This window comes from Macrotis lagotis, chromosome 5 (assembly GCF_037893015.1).
Source record: "Macrotis lagotis isolate mMagLag1 chromosome 5, bilby.v1.9.chrom.fasta, whole genome shotgun sequence".
In the NCBI taxonomy this organism is placed as follows: domain Eukaryota; kingdom Metazoa; phylum Chordata; class Mammalia; order Peramelemorphia; family Peramelidae; genus Macrotis; species Macrotis lagotis.
Genome location: NC_133662.1, coordinates 271,146,711 through 271,173,671, shown reverse-complemented (window position 1 = coordinate 271,173,671; position 26,961 = coordinate 271,146,711). Strand labels below are relative to the sequence as shown.

Below are 26,961 nucleotides of genomic sequence, written 5' to 3'. Positions count from 1 at the left end.
TTATCAGTGCCAGCTGATCAGCTGACTGACCTGGACTTTTGCAGCAGCTTTTCAGCGTCCAATTTCTCCACAGCCCTCACAAGCTGACAAATCATTTTTCCAAAAGTGTGAGCCTGACCTTGTCACGAGCAACCCTTTGGTATTTGGCACCTGTCCCCCTTGGGTTCTTCTCCACCCTGACTGACCCCCGGCTGTTTGGCAAGCCCCGGCCTTGCCTGAGGCCCCTCCTGCTCCTGTTCCCATGTCCCTCTGCATTTGCTCTGGACCCGTCCTTTCTTGACTTCTCCCTGCAAGAAGACCCAGAAGAGGCCTTCTCTTTGCTGGCGCCCTTGCTCTATGACTGGCTCCCCACCATGAGGGCTCAACTCTTTCTGGGGAGATTTATTTTTTGCCACTTGTTTACACTTGGGTGTGAATCATCAGTGGCAAACATGCCTGTATCCATCAAGCCCCTCTTCATTGCCCATTGGGTCATCCAAGTCTGAGATGCTTTGGTGATTGATAATCAAAGACCTCACCCCAAAACCATGGCTTGTGGGGAGCTAGCTGGGGTCCTTGAGAGGGCAGGATTGTTCCTCCAGCTTCCTCAACCCCAGTGGAGCCCGAGACTTCTTTACATCCAGTTTTTCCCTCTCTCTGCACAGAGGGTCCTTCAGTGTGGTCAAGGCAACTGGTGTGTGTTGGGCCTTTCTCTAACCATTTAGACTTTCAAATTCAAAGATTCAGACCAAAGAGTAGGGAGATGCCTAAGGTGAGACTCTGAGACTCTTGTGGCTGGGTTGATTGGGTTGGTGCAGAACTGCCACAGCCTTGGCTGACCCATGTGCTGAGCTCCCACATTCCTCAGATGCAAGATTTCCATCACAGCTATTCTGAGCATATTTGGCGGCTGCTTGTTCAAGGGTGTTTGGATACATGGCCCAAATGTTGGAGAAATTTTTTTCTCTCTTTTCCTTTTAGGGTACGGCTAGTAGAACGGGGTTCTCCACACAGTTTACCATTGATGGAGTCTGGAAAGGTAATGGAATGACCAGCCCAGGGGCCTGGGAGTAGTCTTCCCAAGCAGGCCCTGGGCTCATTTCATGGGACCTTTGCCTAGGTGAACCCCTCCTCTTTTCTATGGAATGCCTCACCACCGTCATCCTCTGTGATTGAGCTTGAGAGGCAGACAAGGGAATGAAGGAGAGACCTGGGGGGTGGGAGGAGAGGGGGAGATGGGCACACTTCTCCTTGGAAGACCTGCTCCTCCTGCTCAGAGCTGGTGTCCTGAGAGCAGACAAGTGAATTGAAGAAAGGTCGGATTTGGGAATAACAAGCATTGCAGTTTTAAACAAGTGGCGGTAATTTGGTGCCTTACAAGGTATCATGGCTATGGCTCTTTCTGTGGAGTGCATCACCATCTCCCTAGACACCCAGTCCCGTGACTGCTGGCCCTCTCATGCTGACTGCTGATCCCTCAGCTTTGTTCTCTCCCCACTTAGCTGCCAGTTCAGTCTTCCTCGGGTTCAGAGCCGTCCAGGTCATCCCCTCTCTGTCCATGTTCTTCCAGAATTAAATAGGAAACCCTTTTTAAAAATTTAAACTTTTAAAATGAAGATTAAGAGGCTTTGGTCTTCAGTTAAACCCCACAGTTCCTTCTCTGATAGGGATGGCATTTTCCATTGTTGTCAGTGTGGACAATGATCTGGTTCTGCTTCCTTCACTTGGCATCAGTTCGTGCGAGTCTCTCCAGGCTTTTCTAAAGCCAGGGCACATTTCTTAAATGCCTCCATGTGTGAAGTCTCGGGTTGGCAGCCAGAGACTGCAACTGTCCTGGCCTCAAGGAGCCGATAGTCCACATTAAGCCAGAATAGTGTCAAGAACAAGGGCTGCCGGATGCATCCTTTTAGAATGTGATTGGATTGGTTTAAAACCCTTGTGCCCTTTGTATTTTTTTTATTTTAAAATTTTATTTATTTAAGGCAGTGGGGTTAAGTGGCTTGCTCAAGGTCACACAGCTAGGTAATTATTAAGTGTCTGAGTTCAAATTTGAAGTCAGGTCCTCCTGACTCCAGGGCCGGTGCTCCAGGCTCACAAAGCCACCTAGCTGCCCTGCCCTTTGCATTATTGTAAGAAAATGTCCTCCCGCCTGGTCTTGTGAAATGCTCAGCCTGTACTCAGGAGGGTGTCACCATAGGCCCAAACTGGGGGGACTGGAGACTGGAGGGCCAGCCACAGCCCCTTGGCCAGAGAGCCAAACATCTCTGTGTTCTGTCCCCTCCCTGCCTGAGGCCCAGCAGTGCCCCCTTGGGAAGGGTCTCACAGGTCAATTTGTTGAAGAAGACCCCCCCCCCTTTCCTCAGGCCTCTGCTCTGCCAACAAGGACACACTCTTTCTCTTTGCAGATTCTTCCTGGTGTCAAAGTCATCATCGCTCACACAGAAACCAAGGGCCCCCTTGGGGACTCCCACCTGGGCGAGGTGAGCACTGGCCTCTTAGGTCAGGGAGGTAGATGAGTGTTGGGGTGACCTCCTGAGAGAGTGGGAGTGCCAAACCTAAGACTCAGGTCGTGATCCCTCTGGTCCTCAACTCCAGCCCGGGAGCTGCTTGGGGAGCAGGGGGTACACCAAGGGCATTGACCAGGGAACAGGTAGCAGATGGCTTTGTGAGCCTGGAGGGAATGAGAAAGTAGTAGAGCATGGCCAGACAGTGACCGGCAGGCTTCCTTGCTCTGTCTGTGGCCGTTATCTCCTGATCACCCTCGGGTGTGCTGCCCTCAGCTGTGGCCTTCTGCCCCCTGTTGTCTCTCTCAGCCCAGCAGGAAGGAGAAAAAGGCTTCATGCTGCCAGCATCATGAGAGGGGGCAGGGAGGCACCGGGACCAGCCCCCAGTGGGTGGGATGAAAGGGGCCAGTATGTGGCTGAGAACCCCTGGCAAGGCCTGGCACTGCCCCAGGGGAGCCATAGACATAGCTCTGAAGTCTTGGCAGGAGGCTGGGGAGGAAGGGAAGAGCCTGGAATGCCATCTCCCCTGGCTTGGACCATGCTGCTCCCAGAGCCACCTCTGAGGACTTGATTGTTCCATTATGCCGAGATCCATGGAGTTCTGTCGGTGCCAGGCCAGGTCCATGGGGTACAAAGGACAGGATGCAGGCTCTGCTCTCAGTACCCAGGGAGAAGGTGGGGCCCAGGACTCTGAGCCACTGGACAGACTGTGGGGGGGCAGAGTGACCCCTGAGTTGGGCAGAGGAAAGCGCCAAGGGAAGTCTGGCAGTGCAGGTCAGGGCCAGAGGAGCTGAGGTCACGGGACACTTAGGATGCAGAGTAGGGCACAGCAAACCCTTTGTTTCTGGATATGAAGCCTTTCACTGTCACCATTTCCACATTTAGGCAGAGGTTCACCTGTAATTGAAAACAGGCATATTTATAAAAGTTGGTGTGGGGACTATGTGCCACGGCTTCCTCATTCTTCCATCAGGTCCCCGGTGCTGCCACTTCCCAGAGGTAGCCTTGGGCACCAAGCGGGCATAGGGAGCTTCCTGGGGAACTACACTGAAAGACCCTCAGCCTGCCAAACCCATACATCTGCCCTGGGCCCTGGAGCCCCTCCTGCCGCACAGGGGCCCCAGAAGCCAGAAGGGTGCTGGGCCCAAATCAGCCCAGAGTCTGCCTCCAAGCTCTCCAGCCCCCCCCATTATGGAAGTTGAAACAAACCTCTTTTATTCTCTTTGCCCGATGCCTGGGTGGGTTCTTCTGGGTGCCCAGAGGGCCTTGATTCTGGCGCTCCTTCCCTAGATTTGGGTGAGCAGTCCACACAATGCCACGGGCTACTACACTGTCTACGGAGAAGAGTCCCTGCATGCTGACCACTTCAGTGCTCGCCTCAGTTTTGGAGACACCCAGACCATCTGGGCCAGGACCGGCTACCTGGGCTTTCTCCGAAGAACTGATCTCACTGATGCCAGTGGAGGTAAGAGGGGAAGGCAGCCCACCAGTTAGCACTTTGCCACAGGGCACCTTTGACCTCATAGACTCTTGAAAATCTGTGTGAGCATCCCAGTGAAGAAACCAGCCCCACAGCCCTGGACTGGGAGAGTCTGGCCCTTGAGTCTGGGTAGCCAAGCCTAGAGAAGGGTCCTCCTGCTTCGGTGAGGGGAGACAAAAGGAGGGCTTTGAGGCAGAGGCCGAAAGAGTGGCCTCAGGACTCCCTGGCCAGATCTGGATTCAGGGTCCCACAAACCCCTGGAGAGACCTGTTTTTGTCCTGAGCTGTCCTGGGACAGTGAGGTGGGGCTTGTCTGTCCATGGTGGCTCGCCGGGGATTTCCTTACACAGAGGCTATTGTTCACAGAGAGACATGATGCCCTGTATGTGGTGGGCTCTCTGGATGAAACCCTGGAGCTGAGAGGCATGAGGTACCACCCGATCGACATCGAGACGTCTGTGATCAGAGCCCACAAGAGCATTGCTGAGTGGTAAGAGCCCCGGCCCCCTTCCTGAGGCTGGTCAGGCTTGGTCTCCCATAGATCTGGATGTGCTTGCCGTAGCCACCTGGGAGGAGAGGGGAGATATGGGTCTTGGTTTCTTCCACTTGACGGGGCCAGGGTCTTTTCTGTAGCTGTGGCTGTCTGAGCCTGGAGCGGGAGCCCCCAGTGCCAGGTCCAGGCCCTTCCTAGTTTGGGGCCTAGGATGCACCCCAGAAAGAGATGTGCTGCTGGAGAGCCTCCATCCCTTTTCTATGAGTACCTGACCCCCTAGTTTCCTTGAAAATGGGTGATCTTAGAGAGCCAGTGTTCCATGACCGTGTGTACTCCATGTTCCCTCCCTAGTGCTGTGTTTACATGGACCAACCTGCTGGTGGTGGTGGTGGAACTGGAGGGTCCTGAGCAGGAAGCCCTGGACTTGGTGGCCCTGGTGACCAATGTGGTCCTTGAGGAGCACTTCCTCATTGTGGGTGTGGTGGTCATTGTGGACCCTGGAGTCATCCCCATCAATTCTCGGGGGGAAAAGCAGCGGATGCACTTGCGAGATGGATTCCTGGCTGACCAGCTGGACCCTATTTACGTAGCCTACAACATGTGAAAGCAAGGTCTGGATGCCCCCGGACTGCGATTCTGAGCCCTCTGGGCCATGGACTCTGGGGTGGGGGTCAGGAGGCAGGGCTGGGGGGAAGTGTTCCACACAGCTGCTTCTGTTTTTCCAGCCATGGGAAAAAAGAGAGTCAGATCTGGTTGCCTCTCTCAGACACTTGGCCTGTTCTGACCATTGTCAGTAGCAAATCTGTGGACGGGATCCCTGGAATTCCTTGAGGAGATGTGCTCATGACGGCCAAGGGCTCCAAAGACATCTAAATGTCACTTGCCTGGGGCCAGTGGTGGGGGTCCTGGGGAGGTCCCGCTCCCAGGATCCTGCTGGGTCATGCTGTGGAAGAAGCTGGGGGACAGCGGATGTGCTTCGGGGGCTTGCAGACCCCAGTTCTGCACTCTGCTGTATTCTTCTAAGTGTTTTTGCACATGGTTTAAAAATGGGAGATGCAATACCTGCTTTTTTTTTAAGGTTTATTTTTTGATTGATTTATTCACTCCCACGTCTAGCCGACAAGTCCATTCCTAAGATGTTAAATCTGGAAAGGACTATAGAATTAAACCAGTGTCATCTCCTCATTATAAAGGTGTAGAAGCAGAGGCCCAGAAAGGGGGCCATGACCATCAGAGCCAGAGGTAGGACCCGGGCCTACTCGTTCCCCCCCCCCCCCCCCCCCGTCCCCACCACTTCCCCCCAGTGCTCAGTCCTGATTCTTGGCTATCCTGTGGAAATGCATTCTGAACGCTCCCAACGCTCACTCCTAGTCCATACCAGACCACATCACGGCTCATCTCTGTTGGAGAGGTGGACTTCCAAGGGCTCCCTGTGGAGGAGGGACTGCAGGGGAGAGAGGTGCTTGTTCCCACGGCCCTCAAATGTTGTTAGGAAGATGATCAGTCTTGCCTCCCTCAGAGACGTGCGCACACACACACACACACACACAAACACACACACACACATACACACACACACATACACACGCGCGCGCACGCACGCCTACCTGCAAGGCAGGTCCAATCTATTGCTGCTACACTTTGAGGTGATAGTTGTGCCCCTGGGTAGGTGGGCAGGTGGGCTTGATGCACCTTGCCCCACCGGCTGCAACGCCAGCCCAACAGACTAGTGCAGTGAAGATGAATCAGAGCAAGGGTTTGTAGACAAGCACGAGTCTAGCAAATAGCTTATTTTTCTATGCTAATAAAAGAGGCAGTTCTACAGTTAGCGTTGGGGGAGTGGGGCACGTCTGATGCATCTGCTCCCAGAGAGCCAGGTAAGTCTGCCTGGACCAGTGCCTAAGAAAGCGGGCTGTTACCAAACGAGCCTCCCTGAGGCGGCGGGCAGGTTGCAGGCTGGTGCCCTTCTCTGCCAACAACTGACTCCATGGAGAGTAGTTCTGTTTGCCCTTATGGTGTTTGACTGTGGTATATGAGGAAAATGCATATTAAAACTCTAACAATTTATTGTAATTATGTACAGAATTGTATAACTTATTATTTGAAGCCCAGAAGTCTTAACAATAGACTAATGGATGATCCTTATAATAGGATGGCTGGCAAGGGAGAAGAACTGCCCAACCCCAATTTTGATGTTGTAGTTTTATAGCAAATAAAGCATTGTAAGATTTTTGTATTGAAAGATTGGTGACAGTAAGACGAGTTGCCTTGTAAAGTCAGATTTTCAAAAGCACATTAAAAACATTTAAAACTATCTAGAAATTTCTCTTCTTAATCACATTAAAGAGCGGTAATCTCAGCAACTGAATCGACCTCTATCAGATGTGCACCTGCTGCCACCACCTCCTGGTGTAGAGGTGGTGCCGAGGTCGCAGAGCCTGGGACCGTGGTAGACGTAGACAGCCCAAGCTCCAGAGGTGAAGGAATCTCCCAGCCCAGGAGGAGCATTCCTGGGTGCTGAGGGCAGTCATGATCTACCCTGAGGGGTAAAATAGCAACACCAGTGAAATCTGTCTCTCAAGATCTTTAGCCCTTTTTGCCAAGAAACTGCAACACACGAAGTATTGAGATTTACAAAACTGGTTTCATAAAATTACTACAAAATCATTATCTTTTAAACACCCTGATCATTCACGTGGCCTGCATATAGAACCAAACAAGGCAACTTCCAGAATGGAAGAGGTCAGGGGAGCCCAGCAACTTGATTGCCCTACACCTTCCCAAAAATCAAAGACATAAAAGTTGTCAGAAGGGAGGCAGCTCAAGATCTCCAAAAGAGAATGGGATGCAAGAAGGAAATGAGTGAAATGCTGGAGAGCCAGTCATCCACCATTGCTAAGGGTGGACTTGGATGAAGGGGCATCAACCTGAAGAGGCGCAGTGAGAGGGAAAAGCCACCAGGGACCCTAGAAGCCAGACCAGATGTAATCTAAGACAGAAGGTAGAAAATTTGAGTATTTTTCCCCCCTTTAATGGAGCTAGTTATAGCATCTGTACAGAAAAGGCCTATAAGTATGTGTGGCTGAACAAAAATGGAGAAAAATCACACCCCTGTTCTAAGATTTTTTATTGGTGATTTCAACTCTTCCCTTGCTGCTGCCGGGCAGCCTGACTCTACCTGCCTCATCCGTGACCCTCCCAAACATCATTCCTCCTCAAACTTCCCATGGTGCCACTTTCCCTTGATGTTCTTAGTTAAATTTGAAACCTTTTGCTGTGAGCTGTCTCTTCATCTTCTGCCCCTCCTCCTCCATCAGCCTGGTCTCCCATGATGAGGCGGCCTTTCTCCCTACCAAAGTCAGCCGCTCTACCTCCTAATTTCCCCCTTTTTTCAATGGCTCCCTCGTTATTGGCTCCTTCCCTATTGCCTACAAGTAAGCCCATGTCTCCCCTATCCTAAAAAAGGCCTCTTCTTCCCTTTGTGGCTAAATTTAAGAAGTCATTGACAACAATTGCCACCAGTTTTTCTCTCTTTTCAAGCAGACATTGTGAGGGGGTCATTCTGTCATGTGTCCACAGACCACACACAAGCTTAGAGGAGACACCCCCGGGATGGACGAGCTTCCTTACTGGGATTCTCCCACCCACTCTGAGCTCTGGATTCTACTCTAGCGAGCACCTGTTTTTACAACCCTAATGAAATATGAAGAAATGTAACATGCCATGTGGTGAGTTGTCACCAACATATGTTTCAGTATTTTAAGGTTGTCTCTTTTACCCTCCCAGGTACAAAAATCTATAGTATCCAAAAGTCAGAGCATCTGGTATTCTGAGCCATAGTGCTGGCAGCTTCTTAGAGGCTTTGAGACTAAGCCATTTGTGAGGGAGTTTGGACGTGGCAAACAGACTGAGAATACTGCTTTTGGACATTGAGAAAGGCAGTCATGGTCATGAGTTTCCTCTATTTTAATTCTGAGTATCTTATCTCTCCCAGGCTGCAGGTGGAGTCACTCATGGGCTCTGTCCCACTGTTGGCTGGTAGGGACATTTGAACCTGTTCCTTTAGTCTCCACATGGGCCATTCACTTCTCTCTAGGCAGCCTAATGGACCCCCACCCCTTGGGGCACACCATATTGGTGCCAGGCTTAGTCAAATGCAAGGATCGCCCACCTCAACCTCCTCCTCATCATGACCAGTCCTGTGCCACCTGCTCTTGGCCTGTTTGTTTTCTCTTAAAGACTTTTAATTGCACCAGTGCCTTACCCATGGGAGACACATTATTTGTGAAATTCAAATAAATAAAATTCAGACTCTGTTATCTTGTTTTCTGAAGGTAGATAGCATTTTCATCACAAGTCCAGAACTGCCTTGGATCTTTTGCTGAGAGTAAATCATTCACCATTGGTCACTGGACAATATTGATACTACTATCTATGACAGGGCTGTCAAAATACAGCCCACAGGCAGCATGTGACCCACAGCACGACTTTAATGCAGCCTGCTTGTGGGTTTTAATTTTCAAGGCCAAAAAAATAAAGTAATAACTTGCATGGAATGCATATTAGATTTTATAATTCCATCACTAATAATCTCATGGATGCTAATTTTCTTTGGTGTTTTTAGGCTGTATTATGGACAGAACATAACAGAATTTTCAGTTGATTTGTGGGATGCATTCCATCTGTACAATGCAGTCTAGTCAGTATGCACCTACCTTTGTCTCGTGTTGTCCCTTTGTTGTTTTGTGTTTGCTTTGGTGCTTTGTGCCTTTGCCTGTCATATTGATGACACACATTCCCCCACTTTCTAAGAAGTCAAAAGTACCATGACTTTTCGTAGCACTTGCTAAACCTAAGGTAAGACTACAAATTAACTATTGCATTAGTGAACTATATTTTTTTATTCTGGGTATGGCTGTTGAATAAGTATTTTATTTTAATGTAACCCTAAGATAACCTAAGGTTGTACGACCCAAATCTAAAATATTCTATTTAGTCCATTCATTTTTGCTTCGCATCAGTTAATTTAAGTCTTTCCAGGTTTTCCTGAGGGCATTCTGCTTATATTTCTTATAGCACCATATTATTCTGTCAAAATTATTTATCACACCATGTTCAGCCATTCCCCAATTGATGGGCATCCCTTCAATTTCCAATTCTTTGCCATCACAAAAAAGATCTCCTTTTTCTTTTTGTTTCATTCTCTTTTGGATACAGACAGTAGTGGTATTTCTGGGAAATGTCCTGTTTTATAGCCTTTTGGATATAGTTCTAAAACGTTCTCCAGAAAGGTTGAATCAGTTCACAACTCCACCAAAGTGCATTAGTGTCTCAATTTTCCCACAGCTCTCCAACATTTGTCTTTCCTTTTCTGTTTTAACAATCTAATAGGTGTAAGGTGGAACCTCAGAGTTTTAAAATTTGCATTCTCTCAATAGTGATATAGCAAATTTTTTGATATAAATATCGATAGCTTTAATTATTTCATCTGAAAACTGCTTGTTCATATCCTTTGGCTATATCTATTGGGGAATGACTGACAGAATTTTTACAAATTTGACTCAGTTCTCTATATATTTGAGAACCTTGCTTTTTATGCTTCTCTTGAGTCTTGTATCTGGAAGGCAAGTTCTCTGCTTGTATTCAAGCGTGGTGATGTCTGATAACTCATATGAGCCTTCTCATTTATTAGTGTAATTAGAAGGAGCAGATATAGACAAGACACAGGAAGGGGGAATTAGGGCAGCTAGGTGGCACAGTGGATAGAGCACCAGCCCTGGAGTCAGGAGGGACTGAGTCCAAATCCGGCCTCAGACACTTAATAATTACCTAGTTGTATGGCCTTGGGCAAGTCACTTAACCCCATTGCCTCAAATAATAAAAAAAATTTAAAAATATGGAGTTAATGGGCAAGAAAGGAAGGTACTGGAAGGGAAAAGAGAGTTGGAATGGGCCAAATTATTCCGCATAAGAGCCAAGAAAAAGCTTTTGCATTGGAATGGAAGGGGGGAAGGTGAACAGGAATGGTGAGCCTTGATTCTCATAGAGTGGCTCATAGAAGAAATAACATACACTCTCAATAGGGTATAGAAATCTATCTTACAGAACATAGGAGAAGAAAGGGAACAGGAGAAAGGAAGGGAGGGTAAAGGTGACCAGAGAGGGAAGATAATGGGAGAGGATAATCAGATACAACATACTTTTGAGGAGAGAATAGAATAAATGGGGGTGAGGAGGAAAAAAGAAAAAGAAAGTCAAGTTCTCTATTTAGCTCTGGTCTTTTCATCAGGAATACTTGAAAATCTTCCATTTTATTAAAGTTCCATTTCCCCCGAAGGATTATATTCAAATTTTTCTTGGTTGTAATAAACCTAGCTCCTTTGCCCTCTGGAATGTCATATTCCAAGCCCCCTGATCCTTTAGTATAGAAGTCAATATATCTTGTGTAATCCTGATATCTGAGTTGTTTTTTTTTTTTTTTGATTACTTGCAATATTTTTCCCCTTGATCTGGAAGTTCTAGAATTTGACTATATTATTCATTTAAGGTTTTTATTTTGGGGTCTCTTTTTAAATATGATTGATGTATCCTTTCAATTTCTAGTTTACTCTCTGATCCTAGGATATTAGGGCAGCTTTCCTTGTGAGACTTTGGGCAAGTCACTTAACCCCATTGCCTCAAATAAATGAAAAAAAAAATTTAAAAGATGGAGTTAATGGGCAAGAAAAGAAGGTACTGGGAGGAAGGGAAAGGGGAGTTGGAATGGGCCAAATTATTCTTTAATTTCTTTAAAGATGATGTCTAGATTCTTTTTCTGATCATGAGTTTCAGGCTATCCAATACTTTTTAAATGATCTCTTTTTACTCTATTTCCAGGTCAATTTTTTTCCCCAATGAAATAGTTCACATGACTTCTATTTTTTCATTTTTTGACTTGGTTTTATTGTCTCTTGATGATTTATGGAGTCTTTAGTTTCCACTTTCCCAGTTCTGATTTTTAAGGAATTATTTGCCTCAATGAAATTTTTGTACCTCTTTTCCTTTTGCCAGTTCCACATTTTAAGGGGTTCTTTTCTTCAGTGAATTTTGGTACCTCTTCTATTACTATTACTCTTTTTTACTATTTGGTCTATTCTGTTTTCAAAGTGTTATTTTCTTCAATATTTTTTGTGTCTCCTTTACCAAACCATTGACTTTTTCTTGCATTACTCTCTCTTTTTTTTAAGGTTTTTGCAAGAAAATGGGGTTAAGTGGCTTGCCCAAGGCCACACAGCTAGGTAATTATTAAGTGTCTGAGGTCAGATTTGAACTCAGGTCCTCCTGACTCCAGGGTCAGTGCTCTATCCACTGTGCCACCTAGCCGCCCCCTTCACCTAGCCACCCCTCTCATTTCTTTTCCAAACTATTTTCCTACCTCTATTCCAGGAATTCTTTTTGGATCCAAGATCAATTCACTTTTTTCCTTTGAGGCTTTAGAAGTAGCAATTTGTGTTTTGCTGTTCTGTCACAGTAATTTTCAGATTCTTTTTTATTGTTTGATAATTTTTCAAGCTCATTTCTTTATTTTTTAAACTTTCTGTTAAAATTGGATGCTGCTTCTGGGATAGAGGAGCTACCATCCCAAGCTTTAGCTTTTTTGGTGCTGTTTTCAGAGCTGATTCTGGGGAACTATAAATTTTCAGTTCTTCCAAGGTGGTATAATCAAAGGGGAAGTGTGTTTATTATTCTTCTGACCTGTGCTCTGGTTTGTGAGTGACCACAAGCACGCTTTTCTACCTTAGAATTTTGACCAGGGTTCCCATTTTCCTGTGACCAAAAGGGAAGATACCAAGAATGTGGGCCTTCTCCTCCCCGTAGACTGTCCTACAACTGTGACAGGTATAGTCTGCCCTTGACCCTAAAAAATACCTACAGAATTACAGGGACTGTGAGCCACCACACTGCAGCCGGACCTTGTCAAGGGCCCCCTTCCTAGTGCTCCACAGATGCACCCACAACACCAGTACCCTAGCACTGCCTGCACTGCAACCCACTTCTGCCCAGCCAACCATGTTGGAGAAGCACCTCAAGGGGCGCCAAGAGGACAAGCAGAGGGTCTCAGCACAATTTAAAGATAAAGTCCAAGTCCATCTAGAGTGGCCAGAGCCTGTGACAGTAAGAGAATGACCACTGACTCAGACCTGGCTCCTAAGCCAGTGCCTTCTTTGAACCTACATTGTAAACAAAGGTGAGAACCAATCAGATTGAGGAAATTCCACCCCAAATTGAAATTTTGGAGTCTGTTTAAAGGAATAGTGTGAATGCTCTTAAGAACCAAGACCACAAACAGGGCAAATAGGTGGAGATAGGGTAAGTTCAAGGCCATTTCTCATTACCTGCTGCTGGACTGTAGAAATGAGGGTTAGGGTTAGGGTTAGGCTGAATTTGAACTCAGGTCCTCCTGGCTCCAGGACTGGTGCTCTATCCACTGGGCAACCTAGCTGTTTACTCACAGGTTAAGGAATCCCTGGTATTGGTTGTAGGGCAGAGGGATGAACTGGTGCTTGTAGTGGCAGGGGAACAGACTGATGATAGTGTATTTCTGGAACCATGGGGAATGAGTGTTGTGGTGGCAATGGTGCAGGGGCCCTCGTGGAAGCTTAGGGATGGAGAGGACTACCTGAGGACACTCACTCATAAACCAAGGAGTAAACCAGAAGAACAGCAACTATACCAGGTTCTGTATCACAGGATAGTGGAAGAATAAAAAAAAAAATCAAAGACCCCCCAAAAAAAGAGCTTTGAAAAGAACAGCAAAGAAAAATCTAAAACTTGAGACATCATTCCTCACACCCTAAAAGAAAGCCCAACACTAACATAAATTTAACAGATGAGAATTAGATTGTTAAAAATGAGTAAACAATAAAAAAGTATCTTAGATAGTTTCTATGGTAATAGAAAAGATCAGGGTTCAAGCTTGGAAGAAAACTCAAAACAACTACTTGTAAAACTTAAAAGGAAAATGTAAAATAGCCACAAGCCCTAAAAGATTTCTTGAAAAAGCCTTAAAAGGACTTTAAAAATTAAGAAAGAAACATAAACAAATCAAGAGAGCATGGAATAGTTTGTCAGATCTATGGATAAGGGAAGAATTTAGAATCAAAGAAAATGTGAAGAGCATTTCAAAATGTTAAATGTGTGAATATAGGCTGAATTGTGCTATTTTTGAAAAAGTCAGAGGTAGAGGAAAAATTGGGAAAAGAAAGAGTAATGTGAAGAAATTATGAAAAGACAATCGAGAAAAGATCTCAAAACTTACTGAAGAAAACAATTCCCCCCAAGAATTAGAATTGGGCAGAAGGAAACTCGTGATTTCATAAGACATCAAGAAATAACATTTTAAAAATGAAAAAAAAACAGAACTATCTTAATGAGAAATGACTCATTGGAAAAACAATTGATCTAGACAATAGATTGAGGAGAGATAATGGGAGAATTATTGGACTATCTGAAAAATCATAAATCAAAAAAGAATCTAGATAATCTACTTTAAGAAATCATTAAGGTCTCTGCGCTTTGGTTCTTACAGTCACCATGCCCGACATGGCCCAGGCTCCCCCCCACTGCTCCTTGTTCCGCTCTTGGGTGTCGGGCAGAACAAGGCTAAACCCCTTCTTCTGTCCCTGTGTTGGTGCTTTCGTTATCTCCTACCCTGGGAGTCAAGAGCTGAGTTGAGAAAACTGAGGCAGGTCAAGGTGAAATGCTTTGGCCAGAATCATCCTGCTTCTTGGTGACTGAGACCAGATTTGTACTTCGGTCTTCCTGACTCCATGCCAGTGTTCCATGCACTGCCGGGCAGAAGCTGAGGAGCAGACGCTTTCAGGTTGACAAGAGCTGGGGAGCCCACCTCCATCTGCCCAGTCCGGCTGGGCATCCCGCCTGCTTTGGTTTTCTACTTTTGGGCTTGGCTTCTCTCCGGAGGTATCACTAACTTCCTGCAATTCAACAAAATGATTGTTTTCCCCGAGGATGCCCCTCTCCAATGTGGTCCATACCCGTTGGTCCTAAAAAGCTACAGAAAAACCAGGTGTTAGAGCAGCTAAGACATCCTACATGGTGCACCAGTTTTAAATGAAAGGATGACCACTTGGCAAATCTGTCAAAAATAAATACTAATTTTATTGTCTTCCAAAATGAAGTTTTAAAATCAGAGAACGACTTTGGCTGGAAGCCTTGTGGTGTCTGGGACAGTCTTTCATCCCAACCCAACATGCAGGGCAGAGACACCTCTGTCCCCCCAAAAGTCAGACATGAAGTCCCTGACCGCTCAGAAGCCCCTCTTGTAGAATCACAGAGATCATCATTCAACTAGAGAACCTAAAATGAACGCCTTCCCCAACAGATGAGGCGTCAAGGGAAGAGACCAGCTCTCAGTCATGTAAAAGGATGCTCGGAATCATGATTGGTAAGATGCTGGAAAAACAACCTCCAACCAACCCAGCCCGGCCTGGCCCGGATTGTTCACCACTCCCTCCCCCCTCCACCTCCAGCAAACTGGCAAAAAGCCAAGAGATGGGGGTTGTGGGAAGAAGGGTGTGGACCCTAGGTCTGGACTCCCAGGAAGTCAAGGGCAGAAGCAAAGGTCTGGCACCTAACCCAACATCCAAGCAGCCCTTTTTGGGTTAGCAGAAACCTGGAGACAAGGTGGAGCCTGCCCACAGCCCCCCTCAAGGCCAGGACAGTGAGATTCATCACTGGAACCAGAGCCTTGGCCAAACCAAGGAGGGTCCCTGAGAACAAAGGCTTGGGCTTTGGGCCAGACGCAGGTGGAGGGAGACCACAAGGAAGGGGCTGGAGGGCAGGAACAGGGAAGGGAAGTCTTTTCTTTTTTTTTCTTTTTTATCTTTTAGGTTTTTGCAAGGCAACGGGGTTAAGTGGCTTGCCTAAGGCCACATGGCTAGGTAATTAAGTGTCTGAGACCAGATTTGAACCCAAGTACTCCTGACTCCAGGGCTGGTGCTTATCCACTATGCCACCTAGCCGCCCCCAAGGGAAGTCTTTTCAAAACAGGTGCCATCCGTCACTTTTTGTGTCACCTGGAAGAGGCTGGCCCTCAGGTCCTATGATGCACAGCTGCCCTTGGGCAGGGATGCAGGAGTCCTGGTGTGGACATGCACTGAGAAGTCTCAGGAGAAGCTCCTAGGTCAAGGGGAACCATCCTGGAGGTGTGACAAGAACCTGCCACCCCCGGAAGAAGCTGGAGGATCCTGTCCTCGGTTGGGGCAGCCGGAGCAGGAAGTGGTCATGGCAGTAGTCTTGGGATCCTATTCCTGGCTCTGCCACTACCTGAGTGGCCCCAGCCATGCCTCCCACAATCCTCACCTCATCTCCAGGTTGGCCCCTGTTCCCATTCCCCCCCAGGCCTGGACCCTCATCTCCAGATCGGGAAGGTCTTTTCTCCAACCTGAAACAAAGTAGGGAAAATGGATGAAGCCAAGGTCCCTTCCCTCCCCCTTCTTGAGCTCTCATGGATGTCTCCCGAGGTTAATGGAGTTTGTCCACACCGGTCCTGCGGCACCCCCTCCCTCCCAACACAAATAGCTGGGCACTGGGCACCGGGCACCAGGCAAGAGTTCTGAATCCCTGGGAAATTCCTTCTCCTGGTCTGGGCCCAAAGGAAGCCACGTGTCCAGTCTGCAATCTGTATCAGGACAGCGGACACCTTGGGTCACTTCTAATTTTATTTCAGTTGAAAACACCGAGACTAGGCTAGGCCCTGAAAGGAGCCTCAGTGAAAAAACAGCGGCTGTAGGCTGCATCCAAGCTCCGTTCCCACCACGAGCCTGCTGGACTCCCCAGAGAGAAGACCCCAGATGGCATGGCCCCTTACAAGCCTGGCCAGACCTGGGCCTCTGCACAACCACCTCCAGGGGGCTGCCTAACCTGGGCCCAGGAGGCTCTGGGGAGACAGAGAACCTTTCTCCTCTGCCGCCAGAACCACATCAGAGGAAGAAACAGCCATGGTTGCCCTCTCTGGTACCTTTGGAGAGCTGGGGTCTTGACTGGAGGTGAGAGTCCAGCTCAGGGTGATGGACATATGCCTCCTCCACACTGGGTTTCTTTGCAGCACGATGGAGCCACTGACCATGTCTCCGGCGTGGACAGCCAGAGGCTCGTCCAGCATAAATAAGGTCTGTTTCCAGTGTGTGGGGCTGTGGGCAAAGATGTCACCGAATGAGGCCTGAGCCCTGGGGTCACCGGGTCTGGACTCTGCCCCCGGCCCTTGGCATTCTGGTTTATAAAAGGGGAGACCAGATGTGACCACAACCAGGGTCCCATCTGGTTCTTGAATCCCAGGAGACAGCAGGGACTCTCCGAGAGCTTAGGCCCAGATGGTCAATCAGATGTTTTCTCTGAAGGCCGGAGAGCTGCAAAGGGCTGGTCTCAGGTTGGACTGGCAGCTAGGGCCGACCTGCTCTGATGGAGGGAGTTCTCTCATCTGGGAGCCCCGCCATGCCTGGCCCTGAAACCACTTCTATCTGTTCAGAGGTAGGTGACAGGAGAGACCGTCAGGCTAGTCTGCCGCTGGGCACGATTGGCCCCTCCAACTGCCTGGGCCCCAGGAGGGCAAAGACCAGCCTTGTATCCTCTAAGATCTTTTTGAATCCCAGGTGAATTCTCCCTCCTTCTGCCAAGGGCCGATTATACAGTAGACATTCAATACGCACTTATGATTTCAATATGCTAGAGTTCTCTCTAGTTTCCTCAGTTTCTTAAAACCAACATTTCGATCTCCAACAAAGCCTCTGACCCCTTGATCCCCAACATCAGGAGGCTGACTCAGAGAGAGCCGCACCACAGGCATGCCAGGTGGGTGCACCAGGGCCCCATACTTACGGGTCCCAGGGGCCTGTGCTCAGCATCAGCTGCGGTCCGTCTTCACCCAAGTTCTGGAACTCCACACTGAACCAGGCAGAGAAGCCGTGCAGAGTCCCGGCCCTCTGGATGCAGAAGCCCAGCTCACCCTCCATCTTCTGGGGGAGGGAAGAAAGAGGGGATCACACAGGGACAGAGGGGGGTGGGGCCACCCCCAATGCACCGTCCAACCTGGATGCCGGCCCCTCCTCTGGGCCCTCAGACAAGGCTGAGATCATTCAGGCCTCAGCATCTGTGGGGGCACAGAGAGGAGACAGGGTCCTGCGTGCTCCAGCGCCATGCTCCTGGGGCCCGGGGGTGGGGGTGGGGGACTGCTCTTAGGAGGCAGCAGGACGCCTGGGCTCAGCATAGAAAAACAATCTGAACTGTGGGAGCAAGCTGCCCAAAGGGGTCCCCAGGGAAGATACAGCCCGCTTGAGAGGCAGCCCCTCCCTCTCTATGAGGCTGAACAAGTTCTTCCTCGATGAGGGGCTCTGCCCCATTTCAGAGTTAAGATCTGGGGAGACAGCCCAGTCCCAGGTGGGGGACAGTCTCTGGGTGGTTGATCCTCAGCCCTGTCCTGGGACTGGGCTGTCTCCCCAGATCTTAATTCTGAAATGGGGCAGAGCCCCTCATTGAGGAAGAACTTTTACTGTTGTGTCCCTGGATTTGGTTAGCGGGGCACAGAGGAGTCTCAAAATGGCAGCCAAGGTCCCCAGGCTGGCACAAGGTCCAGAGGCAGGCGGGAATCTGTGGGAAGGGACTGGGGGAGCTGCCTCTCTCACCTCGAGGTCAGGAATCTGCAGGGTTCTCATGTCCAATTGGAAGACAGGATGTGGGGCAGAAAGACACTCTTCAGGCTCCAAAACATGATTGAACTTGGGCTTGGCAAAAAATTCCCTGATGGCCAAAGATCTGGCCAAAGGGAAGAAAGAGCCAGAATCAGGTCCTGCGACCATCACTGTGCTTGGCCCTGGCAGGCATCCTCTCCCTGCTGTGACCCAGAGTGGTGTCGGGGGGGGCAGCATCAACTCCCCACTGTGCCCCAGGGGAGCTGCCCGTGGCCTGGCTGGGGCTCCAGGACACACGTAGCTAGAGAAATGCGGCTGCTCAGAAGTACAGAAGCCCCTCAGAGCTGGGGCTTGCCGCTTCGTCCCTGACGTGGGCCTCAGGGACAACAGACAAGCTTACAGGAACCACCACACTTATAGGCTCGGTTGGCATCAACAGGCTCAGCTGACAGTGGGGCAATGCCCGGCCTGCACGCGCACTCACACCGTCCCTCCCCGACCCTCTGCTCCCCCAAGTCATCCATCCACTCAGGACCACAGCCTTTTACTGTCCTGGCCCACCTAGACTCTCCCTGTACCACTGACATCCCACAGCCCAAAAGTGGGTCCAGGTGTAGGTGGAGCCATAACAGACAAGGACAGAAGCCTTCAGATCCATGGGAGGCAGGGTCAGGGGTCCCTTCAGTCTCATTCCCAAAGAAGGGTGCACAAGAGAGCCTCTAAATGGTGATGTGATGACAGAGAAGAGACAGCCGAGTGGAAAGATAGACAGCGTCCTCACATGGGCGAACACTGAGCAGAGGGGAGGGAACCTCTGCCAGATGTGGAGCCGGGGCCCTGCCGCCCCTGCCCACATGAAGCCCCCACCCTGCAGCTAGGCAGGAACTCAGAGGCCTTACTCTAGATAGGAGGAGCCTGTGGTCTACAGGGAGTAACAGGAGCAGGATCTGAACCCAGACCCGCAGCCTCTTTCCCACGGGCCATTTCAAGCAGCCCCTTCTCTCCCCAGCAGGGTCGAGCCGGTTCCTCTGGGCTGGCTCCCCCCATTCAGCGCCTGGCCTGGCTCATTCAGCTGACGGTGGACAAGCACCGGAACACATCGAGCCCTGCCCAAGGAGCCAATGTGGCAGTCCTGGGTGGCTTCTTGGGGGGATGGTTTTGGGGCCACTCACTTTAAAGAGCTGAGGTCAAACTCATAGGCGTTGTCCCAGAAGAGAACCTTGTGGTCATAGTCCTTCTCGGCGCTGCAGGGAGCGAGGTGGATCGCGGCCGTGGTTGGCCAAATGACCCCATCGGGGGAGAGCCACTTGTCCCGGGCGTAGAGCACGGACTCAATCATGAACTCAAACTGCAGACAGAGGCAAAGCAACGCCACTGAGGCTGAGCGAGGATGGTCAATCCCAGAGGGCTCTGGGGCCTGGGCTGTCCCTGGCCCCACAGAGGCACCTGCATCCAAGCTGCCTCTGGGTTCCCCATCTCTCGGCCAGTGGGGCCCAGGCCGGCTGGAGCCCCTTCCCCGACTCCTCTGGGGCCCCCTCTGAGCCCCAGGTTCCTGGCCCGATGGCCTGCGGGGCTGACCCCAGGGTGCTGCAGGTAGATGGAGGCCCAGCAGGGGCTTTGGCAAAGCCTCAGAGGTGGGGGGGGTGCAGGAGGTCTGGGAGTGGGGGAGGCCGAGCCATTCCCCGCATCCGCTCCTAGGCCAGCCCTCACCAGCAGACAGGTGCCCATCCACTCTGACACCAGCACGTCCACCATCCTTGGCAGAGCCACATCCTCCATCTTCTGCTGGAAGATGGTGATTCTGTCTGCAAAGCCATTGTGCTGCACCAGCTGCTGGGTGTGCTGGGCCATCTCACTGGCCTCCACGGCATAGACCTGTGGGCAAAGAGGGGACAAGGCTGAGGAGGGACCCAGGCTACACTCCTGGGCTGCTCCATCCCTCGTGGTCAAGACCCTTGTGTGGGACCACGGGCAGGCAAGCCTCGCCTAATGGATGCCTCCCTCACCTTGGCAGTGTGTGCTGTCCCTGTTTGCTCCTGAGATCTCCTGGAGGCCTGTGAGCCAACGGGACCAGGGCAGAAGCCCCTTCCCCCTCTCAATGCTCTGACCTCCACAGCCACCCCATCCCAGGATGGGGGTCTCCACTGGAAGAAGGGGGTCCAAGGGAAAGGAGGGTCTTGGCATCCAGGCTTGTCTCAGGCCTCCTCACTGAGGCTGTGTGACCCCAGATCAGCCATTCAGCACCTGGGCAATACTCTGCCGGCCACCTACCCTGAAGAGGGTGGTCCCATTGGGGGTTGGGGCCTCCCCCCGGCAGCCATGTCTGGTGAGTGGATGACTGGCTCCCTCCTCCCAGGGACAAGGCTCTGACCACTGGTCTTCACTCACTGCTCTGGGCCGGGAATAATGAGCACAGAAGAGGCTGAGGATGCCGGTGCCACAGCCAACATCCAAGACCACCTTGTCCTCCAGGAAGTCCTTGTGCCGCAGGATCACCTGGTGGTACACGGCCATCCTCGGCTGATCCGATAGCATTTCCAAGTGGAGTTTCTAAAGGAAAAGGATGTCTGCATTAATGCTGGCCACCAAGGGAACCCCCCCCCCCCCCAGCCAGCGCCTGGAGGGGTGCAAAGACAGAGAGTGCCATAGAGACGCTACCAGGGTCCCATAGCTGCCAAAATACTCTTCGTCTTGCCATGTATCCTCAGGCAGTGGCTCTTCCAAGCTCTCCCTCACGTAGCTGGCTGGGACGTAGCCGCAGCGGCCCTCACGCTCGCCCCACCACCAATCGGTGGTTACCCGTCGCAGCACGAGCAGCTTCTCTCCCCTGCAGAAACCGAGCTGGAACACAAGGGGCAGGAAGGCCCTCTTGTGAGGCCAGACCACATTTGTGCCCGGGCCTCAGCTGTCTGTGGCCACCTCAAATGAACACTTGGGAAGTCGGACAGCGTTGCCACTGTGGCCACAGGTCGCCCCATGAGCCCCGTGCATTGACTTTGACCACGGCTCCCATTGGCCACATAAAGACTGGACACCCAGAGCAGGGCTGCCCGTTCTCAATGCCTGGTGCGGTGGCTGGTAAGGGGCACACAGGACAGGAGCCCCTAGCATGGCAGGAGGGGCGTCCCAGGTTCAGTGATGACCAGCGTCTGCTTGAGGCCAAAAGTCTAAAGATTGGCCCTTGTGGCCATCCTGGTTTGAGATATGGAAACTGAGAGTGAACTGCCCCCAACCCCCCATCTCTGTTCCAGGTCTCTCCTCCCTCCTGCAGCCCCACCCCAACAGTCCTGCAGGATGTGGCCCCAAACCCCAGTCCTGCAGAGAATGCCCCCCCACTCCTACAGTCTTGCAGAGGCCCTCACAGTCCCAGCAGAGGGCACCCTGCTTCCTGCAGTCTTGCAGAGGGTGACCCCCACCACCTCTTTGAGATGGCAGTTTTCCTGGACATCAAAGCCCACATCAGGGAAGCACTGCCCCCCCATTACCTGTGACTCGTCCATGGCTGCGTAGTCCGCGATGGCCACAAACTCTTCGGGCTCTGCATTCTCTTTTATGGGATCTTCATCATTCTGTTCCTTCTGCATCAAACCGAGATGGTCAAATGGGGCTGGGACAGAATGTCTGGGCAAAGATTTCATTCCCTTGGGCATGGCAATAGGTGCCATGGTACCCCAACAGTCACTGTGCCCTGATCTTACTAGATGCATCCAGGTGGTGCTTAATAAATTCTCCCTGACTCAGGGTCATGCCCCGAGGCCAGAGGGAGGACACACAGATGCCACCTCTTGATGTCTGTTGTGGTCTAGGGGTCTCCCCCATGATGTTTGGGGACAGCTGCCTCTACCCCGACAGATCAACAGCTCGTCTGTTCTAGCGTGGCTTTTTGGTTTTATTTTTATGTAAATAGTATTTGATTTTTCCCCAATTACATCTTGTGAAAATTTTTGCTTTCATTTTTACAAGATTTTGCATTCTCCGTGCTTCCCCTCCCCCTCTTCTGACAGTGGCAGGTCGTTATGTAACACCGTTTCTGTCTTTGTTTCAGTTGTAGGAAAACTAATCGCGAGAAAGAATAAAGTAAAGAAAGGATGCTGCGATCTGCACTCCTCGTCGGGCATTTTCCTTCGTGAGTCCGTCCTCTGGGATCACGGTGGAGGCGAGAAGAGCTGGGGCCTTCAGGGTAGCGCCACCCGATGTCCCTGAGACTCAGCATTTCTCCCGGTTCTGCTTCTTTCCCTTTGCTTCAGTTTGCACACTTCTTTCCAGAGTTTACTGGAATCTTCCTGCGGCAGCAGAGGCTTCCATCACGTTGGTACATGGAGTTTGTGGCGCCGGTGCCCACTGCCTGGCATCCCCCAATCTTCAATACTCTGCTTCTCTAGTTCGGTGTGAATGGATGCGCTCCCCTTTCTCCGGATGTCTTTGGGAGACAGAGCAGGGGTGGCATTGCCCAGGGTGACCGGACACCGACTGTCCGCGTGACGGTAACCCCGAAGGCACGTCCGGCGGCCCGGCTTCTGGCTCTGGTCACTCCTGCGGCTCGGGCCTGCTTGCAGCCAGCGCCAGCTCCTGCAGGCGGCGCCGCCCCATGTGGCTGGCCCCGGGCCCGGGGTCCCCGCTTGTCTTGCGTCTCCTCTTCTTCAGGGGGCGCGGGGTCCCGGCTCCGGGCGGCTGCCTCGACCACCGCCTCTTCTCCGCCCGGCCCGGCCCGCCCACCCCGGCTGGCCGTGACATTGGGGAGGGCCGCTGCCACGGGGTCTCGCAGCCCCGGACGGCCCCGGTGCCAGGCGGCGGGGGTCGCGCCCGAGGCGCCGCCCCTCTTACAAGCGCTGGGGGCACGGGGCTGCCCACGGCGTCCGAGGCCGGACCCCAACCCGCGCCCTCCCGGCTCGGGCCGCGCTCTGCCCGCCGCCCCCCTCGCCGCCCCCAGGTCCCTGCGTGGAGTGGGCAGCACGGGCCGGCCTCGAGCCCCCCGAGCCCCGCCCGCCGAGCTTTACCCCGCGAGGGTCTGCACTCACAGGCTCCGCCGGCCGGGGGGCATCGCGGGGTGGCGGGCTGTCCCGGGCAGCGTCGGGGCCCGGCTCCCTGGGGGTCGCGGGGGGCGGCGGCGCGGGCCGGGGGTCCCCCTCCTCGTGCGGCATCTCCGCCCGGCTGTCCCGGCCCTCTGCTCGGCCGCAACTGCGCAGGCGCGGCCCGGCGGGGGCGGGGCCTCGGCAGGAGGCTCCGCCCCGAGCCCCACCCCCGCTCACCGCTCCGGCCCTAGGGGCGCTCCGGGGCCCACGTGACTGAGGGCGCCTGCGCACATCCTTTCTCCCCTTCCGGGTCCCTCCGGCGGCGTGCGCCTGCGCGCGAAGGCTGGCTCCTCCCCCTCCCCTGCCCCTCTTCCTCTCCACTAGTTTTCTGAGAAGTCGGAGGCTTCCCGGGTTCTTCACCTTTAACCCGGAAGCGCTGCCCCTCCCCCGGCTGGCGGGGTGCCGCGGGCGGGGGGAAGGGGAGGGGAGGGGAGGGGGGAAGGGAGGGGGGGGGGGAGGGGGGGGGGGGGGGGGGGAGGGCCGGGCCGGGCCTTGCTGCCCTTCCGTAGAGGTCCAGTCCTGCTGGCGGCCGGGCAGGGCCCGTTCCCGGGCCCGAGGGGCCGGGCACCCCCAGGGTCCACGCGGGGTTCCATCTCCGGGGCGCCCCCGCCCCCCGGCCCCGACCCCCCGACCCCCCGGCCCCCCCCCGACCCCCCGGCCCCCCCGGCCCGTCGGCCCCGTTTGTGCTCGTCACCCTGGGCAGAGTGCCGGGGCAAAGCCCGGCGGGGTGGCGGTGCCCCGCCGTTCTGCTTCCGGCTGGCACCCAGGCTCGTGGGGGCACCTTCTGTTGGAGCCCCCCGGTGGGCGTCAGAAGTTCACCCGAGCTTTGTTTGGCTTTTGCCAGGCAGCGGGTTAGCGGCCTGCCCAAGGCCACACCGCGGGGTCATCGGAAGTGTCTGGGGGAGGATTTGAACCCAGGTCCTCCTGACCCCAGGGCCGGTGCTTTATCCACTGTCAACTAGCTGCCCCTCCCCACAATTTTTTTAAAACAATCATTCCATCAAAATCAGCCTGCACCAGAAAGGGTAACAGTGATCCTTGGAAAGGTTGTGGGAAATCTGGGACACTAATACGTGGTTGGTGGAGCTGAGAACGCATCCAGCCTTTCTGGAGAGAAACTTGGAATTATACCCAAAGGGAAACAGAAATGAGCATCCTCTTTGATCCAGCAATACCACTACTGGGTCTGTTACCCTGAAGAGATAACAAAAAAAGGTAAACATCACTTTTTTTTTTTTACTTTTTGCAAGGCAACTGGGGTTAAGCGACTTGCCCAAGGCCACACAGCTAGGTCATTATTAAGTATCTGAGACTGAATTTGAACTCAGGTCCTCCTGACTCCAGGGCCGGTGCTCTATCTACTGCACCACCTAGCCACCCCTAAAAACATCACTTTTACAGAAATATTCCTAGCAGCCCTGTTTGTGGTGGCAAAGAATTGGAATGTCCTTCAATTGGGGAATGGCTTAGCAAACTGTGGCATATGTATGTCATGGAACACTATAGTTCTATTAGAACCAGGAGGAACGATCCGGGAAGCCTGGAGGGATTTGCATGAGCTGATGCTGCGTGAGATGAGCAGAACCAGAAAAACAATGTACACCCTAACAGCAACATGGGGGTGACGATCAACCTTGATCAGTGCAACAACCAGGGACAATTTGGGGCTGCAATAGAGAAGACCATTTGTATTCAGAGAAAGAACTGTGGAGTTGGAACAAAGACCAAAGACTATTACCTTCATTTCAGAAAACAGTCATCATTATGTGATTCTGCTATAGCTCATACTTGATGCTTCTTCCTTAAGGATTTGATTTCTCTCATCACATTCAACTTAGATCAGTGTATACCATGGAAACAATGAAAAGACTAACAGACTCCCTTCTGTGCCGGGTAGGGGAAAGGAAGTGAGATTAGGGGGAAAATTGTAAAATTCAAAATAAAATCTTTCTTAAAAAAAATATCAATGTATATCCACACCTTCAGCTTATGTATGCTTCCTCTAATAGAATTATAATTCTCAAGAGTTTTGGGGATTTCCCTCCCAGGTAGGGATATAACCAGTTTAATCTTATTGAGTAACACTTTTTCTTTTCTTGTTTACCTTTGCTCCCTTGCTCTCTGGAATATCATATTCCAGGCCCTTTGATCTATTAAGTTGATGCAGCCAGGCCCTGTGTAATCCTGACTGTGGCTCCCTGGTATTCAAATTGCTTCTTCTGGCCACTTGCAGGATTTTCCCCTTGATTTGATAACTCTGAAGTTCAGCTATCATATTCCTTGATGTTTTCATTTTGGAATCCCTTTCAGGATGGGATTGGTGGATTCTTTTGGTGACTATTTTGCCATCTGGTTCCAGGATAGGGCAGTCTTCTCTTGGATAATTTCCTGAAGAATGGAATCCCAGCTCTTTTTTTTTTCATCATGGCTTTCAAGTAATCCAGTTATTCTTAAATTATCTCTCTTGGATGTATTTTCCACATCAGTTGTTTTACCATTGAGGTATTTTATCTTTTCTATTTTTTCATTTATTAAATCTTATTTAACAGATTCTTAATTGCTCATGAAATCATTAGCCTCTATTAAACCCTATTCTATTTCTCAGGGAGATATTTTCACTTAGCTTGTGCATCTCCTTTTCAATTTGGTCAATTCTGTTTTTAAAACAACTGTTATCTTTTTCCAGTTACCTGATTGTATTTTTAAAAGATTTGTTTTCTTCTGTCACTTTTTGTTGCAAGATGTTCATTTTCTTTTGTATTTCTTTTCCCAATTTTTCCATTTGATTTTTAATATCCTTTCTGAGTTCTTCCAAGAAGTCTTTCTGGCCTAGAGACCAATTCATATTTTCCTCCATAGCTTCACACACAGCCTCCCTTCTGCTCTCCTTTTCTGAGCTTGTGTTTTGTCCATCCTTATCTCCAAGGTAACTTTCAATGGATTCTGGTTTTCTCTGACCTTTCTTATTCATTTTGAAATTTGTTACCTATTCCAAGGTTTTCGTGTTGGGGGAGGGGCTTGCTACCTGGCCTGGGGCCCTTGATGTTAGGAACTCCTAGGGTTGCTCAGTGGACAGACTGACCAGAGCTCTCTCTCTGGATGGTCTGTGCTGGGGATGTCTGCTAGACTGCTGGGAGCACCCGGGGTACCTGGGTCATCTTTGGGCTATCTTTTAGGTAGCCTCATCACTGGGCTAGGCTGTCCCAGCTGGCAACGTCTGCATGGTCAGCATGGGGGAAGTGGGGGAATTCAGCTGCCCACTCCCTCACTGGGTGAGTGGGAACTCCTGGGGCTGTATAGGAACACCAGGCCCTCTCTTGGGAATGCCAGGGGCTTGCTGCTCAGGTCAAAGAGCTGTACAGTCCAGCCACAATGGCTGAATGGGCTCCTGGGCATCCTAAACCCCACAGCTGAAGCTCTCATATTAGTCCCCTGCCTCTCCCCACCACCCACCAGTGTGCCAGGGCTCTGCTCTCTGCCCTGGACACATCCATGCTCCCCCCTTCCCAAAACAGACTTTGTTAGAAGATGGTTCACTCTGACCATTGGGAGCTTAACACCAACCTAGCTTCTCTCTGCCATCTTGACCAGAAGTCCCCGGGCCCTCTGCTTTTGATAGTTGAAAGGACTTCCAAAACAAACCCAGGTGTAGAGGAGAATATGTTTGTGAGTTTGTATGACAGAGCCCAACTAGGAAGCCCAGTCCTGAGACGAAGGCAGGAGGAGCAAAGAAAGAAGTACACTTTGAT

General features: G+C 51.2%; 2 protein-coding genes across 9 annotated transcripts in view; one reads left to right on the top strand and one right to left on the bottom strand.

The window, feature by feature from the left end:
- The window catches only part of DIP2A (disco interacting protein 2 homolog A), a 124,729-nt gene extending 117,960 nt beyond the window's left edge, over positions 1-6,769 (top strand). For 4 of the 6 annotated variants that reach the window (XM_074189876.1, XM_074189874.1, XM_074189875.1 and 1 more), the window contains 5 exons: positions 961-1,018; positions 2,385-2,459; positions 3,774-3,948; positions 4,329-4,452; positions 4,807-6,769. In XM_074189876.1, coding sequence (XP_074045977.1) covers positions 961-1,018; positions 2,385-2,459; positions 3,774-3,948; positions 4,329-4,452; positions 4,807-5,059 — 685 coding nt within the window. In that variant the 3' untranslated portion in view covers positions 5,060-6,769. Of the gene's footprint in view, positions 1-960; positions 1,019-2,384; positions 2,460-3,773; positions 3,949-4,328; positions 4,453-4,806 lie in introns of those variants that run through there. The other 2 variants (XM_074189878.1, XM_074189877.1) reach the window with 1 other exon arrangement.
- Positions 5,950-23,317, bottom strand: PRMT2 (protein arginine methyltransferase 2). 3 transcript variants are annotated; one of them, XM_074189882.1, is made up of 9 exons: positions 23,159-23,317; positions 21,626-21,718; positions 20,799-20,981; positions 20,529-20,690; positions 19,851-20,015; positions 19,313-19,488; positions 18,135-18,264; positions 17,332-17,468; positions 15,905-16,646 (listed from the first exon to the last, which is right to left on the bottom strand). In XM_074189882.1, exons 1-9 carry the CDS (start codon positions 23,279-23,281, stop codon positions 16,373-16,375), a joined length of 1,443 nt encoding a protein of 480 aa, XP_074045983.1. In that variant the 5' UTR covers positions 23,282-23,317; the 3' UTR covers positions 15,905-16,372. The 3 variants fall into 3 exon arrangements, with proteins under 3 accessions (XP_074045984.1, XP_074045983.1, XP_074045982.1); XM_074189883.1 differs by lacking the exons at positions 17,332-17,468; positions 23,159-23,317 and adding an exon at positions 5,950-15,898 and having other exon boundaries at positions 16,475-16,646; positions 21,626-23,112; XM_074189881.1 differs by lacking the exon at positions 23,159-23,317 and having other exon boundaries at positions 21,626-23,103.
- Between the last annotated feature and the right edge of the window lie 3,644 nt (positions 23,318-26,961).

Excerpts from the sequence above, each read along its gene's own strand:
- PRMT2 (XM_074189881.1), bottom strand. The coding sequence starts at position 21,847 with ATGCATCTAGTAAGATCAGGGCACAGTGACTGTTGGGGTACCATGGCA. Across the intron at positions 20,982-21,625 it reads CAGCCATGGACGAGTCACAG|CTCGGTTTCTGCAGGGGAGA; the intron begins GTAATGGGGGGG and ends CTTGTGTTCCAG. Across the intron at positions 20,016-20,528 it reads ATTATTCCCGGCCCAGAGCA|GTCTATGCCGTGGAGGCCAG; the intron begins GTGAGTGAAGAC and ends CTTTGCCCACAG.